Raw genomic sequence first — 12,661 nt, 5'->3', positions numbered from 1 at the left:
ATCGTCATGGATGTGAGTGGAAGCACTTTCACCATTTCAGCACCGACAGCCTCGATGAACTCGGAGAACGTGTAGTAACCGACAGGCAATGTCAACATGTGCGATTCCCTGCCATCAGTAACAACCACGTGATTACACGAGGAAGACATGTAGTAGCGCTTCGGGTTATCCACTCCTTTCACCAAGATGTCCGATTCGAAACCAAGGATCGATTGGATCTCTGGTGCATTCGTGAAATCAATCATGTAGAAGTGATCTACCGTGATGTGGAACGCATTCTCACCGCTATACACCAATTCGAACAGGGCATCACTTGCATTCAGCTTTGCAATGATCGTTTCGATGTCATATGCACCGCGTGGTATCGTGATCTCTTGAATCGTAGCGCCAGCATTGATTAGCACCATTTGATCAGTCGGCACGTTGTGCAACACGAAGTCCGTATACAACGACACAGACGAGATGTAGCACTGGTCGAACGACAGAGGATTGTCCAGCTTCACTTCCTTCTTGGTGGTATTACCGAACACTTCGATCATACTGAACTGGTTTGCAGAGGCAATCGATGATGGCACTTCCTCCATCACGTCCTCAATCGTCAACTGGAGTTCGAATTCGCCGTTCAATCGCATGATATTACCATCCATATCGCGGAACAGGAACAGCAATCGATCGAATCGGGTTATCATGGGAATGCAGATGTCTTCCATGGTGCGGAGATAATTAACCTCGGGATCGTCAATGATCATTGTGGTGAGCAGGTTGTTGTTCTGGTTGGCAATCTTCAGATCGGAGGAACGTACGAGGGACGAGTACACTTGGATCACTTGGCGATTTCATGTGATATCAATCACGTTCGATCCATAGAACGAAGCAGGTAGAATGACCGTTTGTTTTTCCAAACCGAGGATTTCTCGAATATCCGGAGCATTGGTGAAATCGATGGTATGTGGGGACTGGATATAAATACACCCATAATTCGAAGCCTTCGTAGATATCGAGAACGTAGTATCAGTCATGATATTGAAAATGGCATTGATTTGACCGATCGTGTAGTATCCAGGAGGAATCGCTAGCTCTTCGTCATTCGAGTTCGTGACCACATTAGTAGAATCCACATTGTTGAACATGACTTGATTGGATGTGAACAAGACAGTTAAGAACTGCTGATGTAGGAGTTCCGATACTTGTACGGGTTGATGCATTCGAACATACCATTACTAGGTGAGTCTTGGATAATCATGGAACAGTGTTTGTCCTTTCTTTACCATAGACAGCGGGGAAAACGGCCAAAAATATTCGCGCAATACACTTCAATGCCTCACTATTCTTGCAATTTGTAGGGGCAAAATCGTCTTGTTCATTTCATCACTTTTGATCGATATATAATTGTTATACTTTTATCAAAGACTTCTCTATATAAAAACCAGTATTAGTCGTGTTTCTCACGTATCTCACCACAATAATAATATCCATTGACTGTCTATACTATACTAATTACTCTATAATAAAGATTCAATGAAAATGTACCGAAATCCACAAAATAGCTGAGAAAGTCACTGTTTTCCTATCTCTCTGCCTATTTTTATGATAAAGCTATTATTTTTACTCAGCATTATATATCTCATATCAGCACAAGTAAGGAAATCACTCCCTTGATAGATACAAAGGATATCCATGAGACAAGCATAGAAGTTACACAAGATGGAGCAGAAAATACGAATTTCAATGAAAAAGTTGGAAAACGGTATTACCATGAGTCAATAACTAGAAAGAAGGGATATGTAATAACCGATGTCTATTATCATAATAGTTCGTGCTTTACGTAATAAAAGTGATAAAAATATTGATTTTAGACAAGGTCTGGTCATCGATCCCAAAACTGGGAATGTAATAGAGAGTTGCGGTAGATATGGGTCTTCATACATCACTATTTATTCTACAGATAAGAAGAAGGTTTATTTGCGAAAAAGTCTTCCCAAATATGTTTTTGGTATTTTTATTTGATTATCCATCTACTGTTTAGGAGAAGGGATTGCCCTTGTAAATGATCAGCTAATCGCACTGACTTGGAGAGAGCATATTGGAATTCGATATGAATTGAAGGAGAATAAGTTGCGTCAAATAGCATCATTTTCGTTTGAGACAAGTCGTAAAGAAGGATGGGGTGCTGCTTCTGGTTTGCTGGGTAATAAGGAAGTAATCGTTGTTTCGGATGGTTCGTGCAATTTACACATTTGGGATACCATGACTCTCAAACAATTACAACGAAAATGTATTGTGGACGAAAATGGTGAAGAAGTTACAAATCTGAATGAATTGGAGATCATTGATAACAAAATATTCGCCAATGTTTGGCTGAGTAACCAGATTGCGATAATCGATTGGGAAGAAGGAAGAGTGATCGAATGGATTGATTTATCCGATTTGGTTGGTTGGGTGAAGCTTCCAAGTTCGAAAAGTGATCGAATGGACGCAGTATTGAATGGAATTGCATTCGATCCATCTAATAATGACATTTTGATAACGGGGAAGCTGTGGAATCGATTATTCAAAATCCATCTATTGTTTCTTCTTTCTTTCATCAAACATTCAAATCAATTTCAATAATGAATAGTAGTAAGTGTATATCTAATATCACTTCTTTAACGATCCTTTCGTCGTGTTTGTCTCCTCCGAAATCCAAATCGCTAAAGCACTGCACAACATTCCACAAATTCCTAAAATCTATTCATCATACTGATTATTCAATTGGTACATAGAAACAAAATCCAGAATCAATCCATTTGTGAGGTCTGCAACTCCACGAATACACCACAGGAACGATCAATGGACCCAAAAATCGACACACTCCGCCGATCATTTGTCCTAACCCCATAATTGTCCCTCTCACTTCTTTATAGCTCAGATTGGCGAATAATACAATTCCAGTACTAGACGGTAATGGCAAAATTATATACTCTACTTCATCCATAAGGCTCGAATGACTGTGAGAAGTGCCAAATAAGCCATTAAAATTCCAGTCACCAACATCGGATCAGCGTTTCCCAGCTTCAATATGAACGGAGCAATGAAGATTAAGAGGGAGAATAAAAAGATTTCCCACCCAAATTGTGACTTGTAAGGGAATAGCTGACTTAGTACCGGAGATAAAAGCACTACACATCAATTCTTGATCTCATTCACACTTAAGAACAGCTGGAAAGGAGAAGCGATTCCCATGACCAAGCTCACAATATCGTTACTGAGATTTAAACCACCAATTCGAACCGGAGAGGCAAGAGCTACGAGAAGAATCGTATCAGCGCCCATCTGAATAAAACTAATAACTGCGAATAAAATCATCGTAAGCAAGAAGTCCTTTTGCTTGAAAAGATGACGAGGAGAAGATTGTTCGTTGAACGTAATAAGCAATTGTTCTTTTGAATCCAATTTCGATCTGGATTTCCTAAGAATGGCGCTAAATCCTTTCTATTCTTTATCATTTCTATTCATTCACACTTTTAAACCATCTCGAAGCTTCTGTGTGTGAGCTCTTTCTTCTTCTGTCAGAGTTTCAACTGACAAAATTAAGTAAAGGATAATGGAAATGACAAGTAAAACTGCAGAAATGAGGAAGGGGAACAAAAACGGTTGCTAGCGTTTACAAACCAAACCAAACCAATCCTACTTTCTCAAATATGGGAAAGTGATCAACAAGGAAAGGAATTCGTGTAGGATCAGAAAGATAACCACACAATATGGGACCTAATAATCTGAATGTAATTCAATTAATAGAAACGAATACCCTCCAATCGCTATACCTACAAAAATCGAACTTGTTCCTAAAGCAATGTTTCTCTCATTCGATATCTCAGATACGATGGTTTTAGCAATGGGAATTACCCCATCAAGAAGACCATGAATGAGACGAATCACTACACTAGCAGTATAGTTTGTGGAAAAGCTGAAAATGACAATACAAAACACATTGCCTTGTCAATCAGTCACGAATCCAAATTCATACATATTAATGTTGCAGCCATGGCAGGTTTTCTTCCACATAAGTCAGCAATTCGTCCCCACATGACAGCTCCGGGAATCATTCCTACAAAGAAAGCGGCAGTAAAGATTCCTGTATAAGTTCCAAGGTCCTCATCTGAAAGCTGGTATTTACGCTCAATAAGGTATGTTTACGTTGGGTAGATACATTCGAATAAGGTAAGGAGTATTCGGTGCTAGCATCAAAGCAAACATGGACCAGAAAAGAGAAATCAATATACAAGAAATCAAAGTGCCCTTGTGGAAACCTTCCTCAACGTTTAGCGTCATCTTATTCGATCCTGGTATCTGTAAATAAAGACTTAAAAGAAATAATACACAAGCAAAGAGAATATTGTACGGGAGACATAGTGCAGAAGAACGTAACGGGCGTTTCGTAAACACAAGAAACACAAAAACAAAAGCAACTATATTCCAAAGGATTGTTGACTATTTTGCAAGTATAATAAGGTAATCCGGTTTGGCTAAGGTACGGGAGTGAATCGTGAGAATTAGGGTACAGTTGACAGTTTTTGGTACGTTTTTTTATATTTGAGTGCAGAATACTATAATCAAATGTAGAGTGCTGATTCTCTTATGCAAAAACGAAAAGAACACAGTTCGGAATAATATATTTGACTATTTCGGGTGTATTTTACACAGCCAATTTTGCTTTGAATGACCAATGGTGATAATAGTAGTTAGCACCAGTAGAGAATTGAAGTTAAGGTTAAGTGTATTTATAAATAGTATTTCATATTGCTTTTATGCAAGTGTTTCCCATAGGTACAGACTTATGAAAACTCTTTATCTTTGTTTCATGTTTTTGCTTCCTTATAATATTTATTATTTTTATTATACGATACTATCTGTAGTGATTTAAATAATGCATTCGAAGTGATGAAATGAAGTCTTTTGAAAGTAGTCCTTGTATCAGAATCAATACAATTATTATGTGATAATATATATGATAGTTGAAAAAATAATCACTATAAGATGGAATTACTTACTTACTGTTGGACTATTTAGATACAATTGCTATTAGAGATGTATTGTAACCATTTTCAACGAAAAACTACCAAATAGCGCCTTTTCTGACAATATGATCATAATGTTGTCAATATTTACCAGAGCTTAATCCTATTATGAAGGTTCATGCTGATGAACTAGTATTTCGGTCTTGTAAAGTGAGTACTGTGTGATCATTGTATATTCATTTTGGATGCTGGATCGAGAGTAGATCTCGCCCAAGAAGAGAAATAGTGATATACTTATGATAGAATATCGATGGTTTTTTCTACTCTCTTGTAATCACATTCATTACTAATAATATATATTCATATGTAAATTAATATAGAAAATTACATCATTAAGGGGAAAATGGAGAATACATACATTTAAGCATTAAATGGCCTTGCAAATGTGAAAGTCCTCATTAATATAACTCAACCGTATATTCTGTTGCTAGGGGTTTCAAACAATGCCGAATGGATTACCTACTTAACCAAACAGATGATTCTGTCACACCAACCACATCATGTTCAACTACTATTCGCAAAAAATTACATTGTTCGATTTAGTTACTTCAATCTGGATACTCGAGTCTTCCATATTTCAAATACTGAATTGGTGTTAGTTCATAAATTGTCCTAGAAGCAGTGAGTATCCATACTGTTTACAAATACCTACTCAGACATCCCTTATCCAGGGTACTCTGTTTATATGCTCTAAACTATATTGAAACGAATCTACGTCAAATATAACAACAAATAACAATGTATCAACACAATAAATGTAAAAAGATTTAACCTTTACAAAACCCAAAATTCTTTGCTACTGGAAGAGAACAACCAAAAAGTGGATCGAACTTTACAATGATTTGATAAAATCCTGAAACACGCAGTTTATGTCTACAAAATCTCAAATATCAAAAAAGAAAAAATACCTGATATTGACCTGGATGTAACCTCCTTGAAAGAATGAGTCAGACTGACATTTTCAAGATTTGGAATATCTACACAAAATCAATCATTCACTTAGACCAACCTTTCAATTCCAAACAGCGGACATTCTCGAAACTATATCCGTTTTGATTCGTAAGAGATGTTAAAGCTGGAAGATCTATTTCATAATAAGCCAATTCAATCATGAATTACTTCGCATGACCAACGAACAAGATGGATTATTTCTTCCATTCAATGCGTACCACCCGAGATATATCGTTTGAAGTTTAGGAAGATCTATGTTATTCTACGATCCCAATCAATTTGAATACTTTCGAATCGGATAGCTTGACAGTTACAGAACGATTGTTCCCCTAATACAAAAGATTCTAAATTCGGAAGGTCTACAACAAATTTAATTTATTTTGTAATATAAAACCTCGAATTTCTAATGAATCGGCCCAAAAATTAAATGACTCGCTCTTAATATCGCCGATTGTGATCGATCGCAGTGAAGAAAGACCCTCCAACTTGAATTCACCCCCAAAATCAAAAAAGCTGAAGGGTCCAATTATGACTGATTCCAGAGATTCGCAATTCACGATATGGAACGATTTCGTCAAGTAAAATGAGAATTGCAGTGAATTGCCTTTCACTTGAGTGAAGGAATTGCTTCCGATTTTTAATCTTCGTAATCTCTTCAATCCTTCAATCGTGAAACTCTCCACGTAGCTAAAACTATTGTCTCCAATATCCATTGATTCCAAAGCAACGAATGATGAGAGATCGAACAGTTTAAAATCGCCATCATTGCACATCCAATTTGGTAGCACGATCGAAGAAACTGAAGATTCGATCGATTCAATATAATCGGTATGATATATTCTGTCGGGAAGCAATTGCCGAAGGTTAAGAGGAATGTCTATTTCCATAAATATCAGAAAAGCTACTATTTGTTTCGTAAAACATAACACTGAGAAATGAACAAGGTAAGTCGACAGTCTCTAGATTTTCGATATCTATATCTAACGTAAATCAAAGAGAAAGTTACTTTCCAAGTGAATAATGCGGACTTCGTTAAAACTACATCCTCCAGAATTGCTTATTGACGAGAGATTGGAAAGATCTAGATCGGGTTATTCATGGAAAGCAATTCATACTTCGCATTGTCAACGAGCACATCAGATCACAATCTCTCCCATCCACTGCTCCTTGTCCAAGCATGATGGATTGCAACGAGGGGAGATCTATCCATTGTTTGATCTATAAAGATTCTGTACTCTTGATAGTGATGATTGAAGCTTGCCGGAATGCACAGTTCCCTAACACAATTTGTTTCAGACAAGGAAGACCTACAAACGGAGTAACTATGAGCAGATACAATACCTTGGATCTCAAACGAACAAAAACAAAAATTAAACGAATCCTTTTTAATATGTCCAATTTGAAGAGATTGTAGTTGTGGACAATTCTTCAGTTCAAAGCCTCCTCCATAATCACTGAAACTATATTCACCAATTTCTAGCGATTCTAATGATTCACAGTTCAATATGTGGAACAATTTCGATGCATCATTTCCATAATCATTCTTTTTCTGAGTGAATGAATTTTTACCAATATTTATAGTTTTTAATCGATTCAATCCATCGATATGGAATGTTTTTACCAATCCAAAACTATCACCACCGATTTCAATAGTTTGTAGCCATTTGAATTTGCTAACATCCAATTTATTCACCTCGTTACAGCAATTCGATGCAATCGTCAAATCTACCAGTTGTATACTAGGATAATCAAATTCATTTGGCCATACATTTGTTGCCATAATATATGGTGCTATGTATCGTCCATCATATAGATCCACTCCACTCACTTCTTCTCCATCTTTCCATTCACATTCTCGAGTTGCGATTCCAGTTTTTTCATCAATCAAACATCCTTTCCCTTCTCGAATGAACGTTTCATTATCTTCATCATAGCGAAAGCCACCTACATAGATCGGAATTCGTTTTGTCGGGTCCAAACTATCTACTCCATTTCGTCTTAATTCAGTCATCGTATCTCCATTGAAACAGCGAATCACCTCTGTCAATTCTCCATTTATCCAAATGCCTTCTACAACCACATTTCCGCTTTCTTCGTCATATTCGATACCCCAACCCAGTCTTTTCCGGTTGTCGTTATATTCTCCGTGATATATCAAATGTCCCGTTTTGGCTGACCAGATTTCCATGCGAAGACCTCTCTTGTGGTAGACAGTGCAGTAACTATCCCTATGCTTCAAAATATCGTCGAATCGTTGTGAGAAATGAACTCGACCATTTTTGTATACAGTAAACTCATCTGATTTAACCTCCCTTTCGTTTTCCTGCCATTTCTGTTTTAGAACATTATTCTCAAACAAGCAAACCTCACCAGTTTCAGAGCGCAACAGAAATTCGTTTTTGTGCTCTCCCTGGTATCGCTGAATGGTGTATTTTATTTTATCCCTGACAAAGATTATCGGATTGTTAAATGAAATGTATCCATGGAGGAAATACTGATTTCTACAAAATTCACTCATCAAGGCTATTTATCATCTATAATTAAGCATCCATTACATTTATCACTCATTCCAATGATGATTGTGCCAAAATATGAATAATTAATAGAATGTGAGTACATGAGGAATCATATTTTTATTTTGCAAAAAGAAATTGAGAATTCTCAATTGACAGGATGTGCCTATCAATATAGAATAGGTATGTGAGTTCAAGTTGTTAGATAATGTTTGTTGATCACCTTTCGCTATATTTGTGGATAGACCTTGAGAAGCTACTCTGTTATTAATTTTCCCGGATGTTCTGAAAAATCGGAGCGTTAATGAAGGAATTAACTTGAAGAAAAAGAATTAGTGGTTACGATGATAGCATGTATTTTTCAAATTGATACAATATTAATATTAAATGCTTAGGAATGATGCCGATGAATGTGAATAGCAAGAGATGCCATCTAATTATAAAAAGCACCCCATCCATATTTGATAATGGATGCCAAATTTGGAAGATCTACATTCAGTCATTTAGAATCATTTCATTTTTACTTAGTATTCTCAATGAACATGATGAGTAATATCTTCCAGCAAGTGCTTCACCACAAAGTGGCATAGATTGTAATGATGGAAAATCTACATCAATCATATCATCTAATATATTCAATACTTTCTATTATTGTTGATGAAGAATCAGAGAATACAGCATGCCTAATGTGATGGATTGTAGATTTGGAAGATCTGTTCATTATACATATTCATTATCTATCAATATTGCGAATCACAAATAAACTATGATGGACATTGTCTGAATCACTTCCAATTGTACCATTTTGAATGGATTGTGATTGTGATAGATTCTTCAATTCAAAGTCTCCAGCAAAATCATTGCAACTCCATGCACCAATTTGAATGGATTCCAATGATCCACAATTCAATATGTGGAATGATTTCGATTCATTACAATCATGTATTCCTTTCTTTTTACAATTAATGACTTCTTGCCTATTTTCAGCGTTTTCAATCGATTCAATCCATCGACTTTGAAGTTTTTCACTGATGCGAAAAACATGTCTCCAATTTCGATAGATCGTAGCCACTCAAATCGATTCAGATCCAATTCATTCAAATCATTGCAACAATTCGAAGAAAACTTCAAATCGGTCACTTGCAAACTCACATTTGTCAGTTTCTTTAATATATTAACATTGATAATGATTGGAGTTGTGGATCGAGTGTACCATCCATCATACAGATCTCTTCCACTCCATCTTTCCATTCCACTTCGCGAGTAGCAATCCAAGTTTCTTCATCGATCCAGTATCCTCGACCATTTCGAAGAAACGATTCTTTCGATTCATCATAAACGAATTCACCCACATAGAGGGGAATTCGATTCGAAGACAAGGTATTATTATTCCCGTTTCGTTTAAACTCGATCATGATTGTTCCTTCTTCGATCTTTCGAATGATTTCCACCAATTTGTTATTCTTCCATATGCCTTACAGTAGGATTTGACCCGATTTCTGGTCATACTCGATTCCCCATCCTTCTCTCTCCAACTGTTTATTGAATTCGCCATGATAGATCAACTTGCCACTCTCATGCAAATAGATTTCCATCCGCTCTCCTTTCACATGGTTGACTATACGATTGAAGTCCCGTTTGTCGATAATATCATTGAAATCTTGTACAAGGGCAACACGACCATTTTTGAATCGAGTAAAGCTCCCAATCTGAGTTCCATTATGATCTACTTCATATCTCATTTTAAGAACTCCATTCTGGAATAGGCAAACCTTGCCGTCGCATGTCACTGTGTATTCATCCTCATGATCACCTTGATAACACTAAATAGAATAGTCCGAGCTACCAACTCTACTATTTTTAGAATTACCAAGTGTAATATATCCATTCAACAAAAATACCTTTCCCTGAAGTTTTTACAATTAAACTATGTCAGTATTTTCCCTCAATATTCCTACTTTTTGAATTCATTCTGTTTCAGTGTATATAAATAGAATAATATTATGAGAAACTGAACCTAATTATCTTTACTTTCATTTTTATTTATTCTTCACACATCCCAAAACTTTGCACTGTAAAATTCATTATCAATACGATACTACAATCTGCCTTACCTGTTATTACCTCTCTTTTCATGTTCCCTAAATAGTAAGGAAGTAATCGTTGTTTCGGATGGTTCGTGCAATTTACACATTTGGGATACCATGACTCTCAAACAATTACAACGAAAATGTATTGTGGACGAAAATGGTGAAGAAGTTACAAATCTGAATGAATTGGAGATCATTGATAACAAAATATTCGCCAATGTTTGGCTGAGTAACCAGATTGCGATAATCGATTGGGAAGAAGGAAGAGTGATCGAATGGATTGATTTATCCGATTTGGTTGGTTGGGTGAAGCTTCCAAGTTCGAAAAGTGATCAAATGGACGCAGTATTGAATGGAATTGCATTCGATCCATCTAATAATGACATTTTGATAACGGGAAAGCTGTGGAATCGATTATTCAAAATCCATCTATTGTTTCTTCTTTCTTTCATCAAACATTCAAATCAATTTCAATAATGAATAGTAAGTAAGTGTATATCTAATATCACTTCTTTAACGATCCTTTCGTCGTGTTTGTCTCCTCCGAAATCCAAATCGCTAAAGCACTGCACAACATTCCACAAATTCCTAAAATCTATTCATCATACTGATTATTCAATTGGTACATAGAAACAAAATCCAGAATCAATCCATTTGTGAGGTCTGCAACTCCACGAATACACCACAGGAACGATCAATGGACCCAAAAATCGACACACACCACTAGCCATTTGACCCAATCCCATCACAGTTCCACGTATTTCCTTATAGCTCAGATTGGCGAATAATACTGTAGACGTGCTACATTCGATAAAAACGATATTCGATTACTTCATGCACAAAGCTCGAATGACTGTGAGAAGTGCCAAATAAGCCATTAAAATTCCAGTCACCAACATCGGATCAGCGTTTCCCAGCTTCAATATGAACGGAGCAATGAAGATTAAGAGGGAGAATAAAAAGATTTCCCACCCAAATTGCGTTTTGTAAGGGAATAGCTGACTTAGTACCGGAGATAAAAGCACTACACATCAATTCTTGATCTCATTCACACTTAAGAACAGCTGGAAAGGAGAAGCGATTCCCATGACCAAGCTCACAATATCGTTACTGAGATTTAAACCACCAATTCGAACCGGAGAGGCAAGAGCTACGAGAAGAATCGTATCAGCGCCCATCTGAATAAAGCTGACAATTGCAGATAGTGTCATCGTAAGTAAGAAGTCCTTTTGCTTGAAAAGATGACGAGGAGAAGATTGTTCGTTGAACGTAATAAGCAATTGTTCTTTTGAATCCAGCTCTGATCTGGATTTCCTAAGAATGGCGCTAAATCCTTTCTATTCTTTATCATTTCTATTCATTCACACTTTTAAACCATCTCGAAGCTTCTGTGTGTGAGCTCTTTCTTCTTCTGTCAGAGTTTCAACTGACAAAATTAAGTAAAGGATAATGGAAATGACAAGTAAAACTGCAGAAATGAGGAAGGGGAACAAAAACGGTTGCTAGCGTTTACAAAACGCAACGAAACAATTCTACTTTCTCAAATATGGGAAAGCGGTCAACAAGGAAAGGAATTCGTGTAGGATCAGAAAGATAACCACACATTACAGATCCTATTAACCTGTATTTGAATGATTTTCGAGAATGAATACCCTCCAATCGCTACACCTACAAAAATCGAACTTGTTCCTAAAGCAATGTTTCTCTCATTCGATATCTCAGATACAATCGCTATGGCTATGGGAAGAACTCCATCAAGAAGACCATGAATGAGACGAATCACTACACTAGCAGTATAGTTTGTGGAAAAGCTGAAAATGACAATACAAAACACATTGCCTTGTCAATCAGTCACGAATCCAAATTCATACATATTAATGTTGCAACCATGGCAGGTTTTCTTCCAAACAAGTCAGAAAGTCGTCCCCACATGACAGCTCCGGGAATCATTCCTACAAAGAAAGCGGCAGTAAAGATTCCTGTATAAGTTCCAAGGTCCTCATCTGAAAGCTGACATTTACCCTCAATAAGCGATTTTTCACATTTGGTA

At 36.7% G+C, this 12,661-nt stretch overlaps 4 protein-coding genes across 4 annotated transcripts; 2 read left to right on the top strand and 2 right to left on the bottom strand.

Moving 5' to 3' along the window:
• Positions 1–1,794: 1,794 nt before the first annotated feature.
• Positions 1,795–2,610, top strand: GSBLH_T00006600001 (Glutamine cyclotransferase; the record flags this gene model as incomplete). The annotated part of the gene is made up of 3 exons (XM_013041851.1): positions 1,795–1,906; positions 1,946–1,993; positions 2,027–2,610. 3 exons carry the CDS (start codon positions 1,795–1,797, stop codon positions 2,608–2,610), a joined length of 744 nt encoding a protein of 247 aa, XP_012897305.1.
• Positions 2,611–2,637: 27 nt separating this feature from the next.
• Positions 2,638–4,044, bottom strand: GSBLH_T00006599001 (uncharacterized protein; the record flags this gene model as incomplete). The annotated part of the gene is made up of 8 exons (XM_013041850.1): positions 2,638–2,727; positions 2,759–2,933; positions 2,966–3,158; positions 3,189–3,471; positions 3,502–3,636; positions 3,671–3,747; positions 3,804–3,946; positions 4,007–4,044. The coding sequence occupies 8 exons, from the start codon at positions 4,042–4,044 to the stop codon at positions 2,638–2,640; spliced, it is 1,134 nt and encodes a 377-aa protein (XP_012897304.1).
• A 6,681-nt stretch (positions 4,045–10,725) lies between these two features.
• On the top strand, positions 10,726–11,088 carry GSBLH_T00003155001 (uncharacterized protein; the record flags this gene model as incomplete). The annotated part of the gene is made up of 1 exon (XM_013041849.1): positions 10,726–11,088. One exon carries the CDS (start codon positions 10,726–10,728, stop codon positions 11,086–11,088), a length of 363 nt encoding a protein of 120 aa, XP_012897303.1.
• Positions 11,089–11,116: 28 nt separating this feature from the next.
• Positions 11,117–12,216, bottom strand: GSBLH_T00006598001 (uncharacterized protein; the record flags this gene model as incomplete). Its single annotated transcript, XM_013041848.1, has 6 exons — positions 11,117–11,206; positions 11,238–11,412; positions 11,443–11,635; positions 11,666–11,948; positions 11,979–12,113; positions 12,148–12,216. The coding sequence occupies 6 exons, from the start codon at positions 12,214–12,216 to the stop codon at positions 11,117–11,119; spliced, it is 945 nt and encodes a 314-aa protein (XP_012897302.1).
• Between the last annotated feature and the right edge of the window lie 445 nt (positions 12,217–12,661).

The sequence above is a fragment of the Blastocystis hominis genome (assembly GCF_000151665.1).
Source record: "Blastocystis hominis, Singapore isolate B (sub-type 7) whole genome shotgun sequence assembly, scaffold_26".
NCBI classification, from domain to species: Eukaryota; class Bigyra; order Opalinata; family Blastocystidae; genus Blastocystis; species Blastocystis hominis.
The sequence above is the reverse complement of the archived record's forward strand: the minus strand, read 5'-3'. Positions and strand labels throughout refer to the sequence as shown.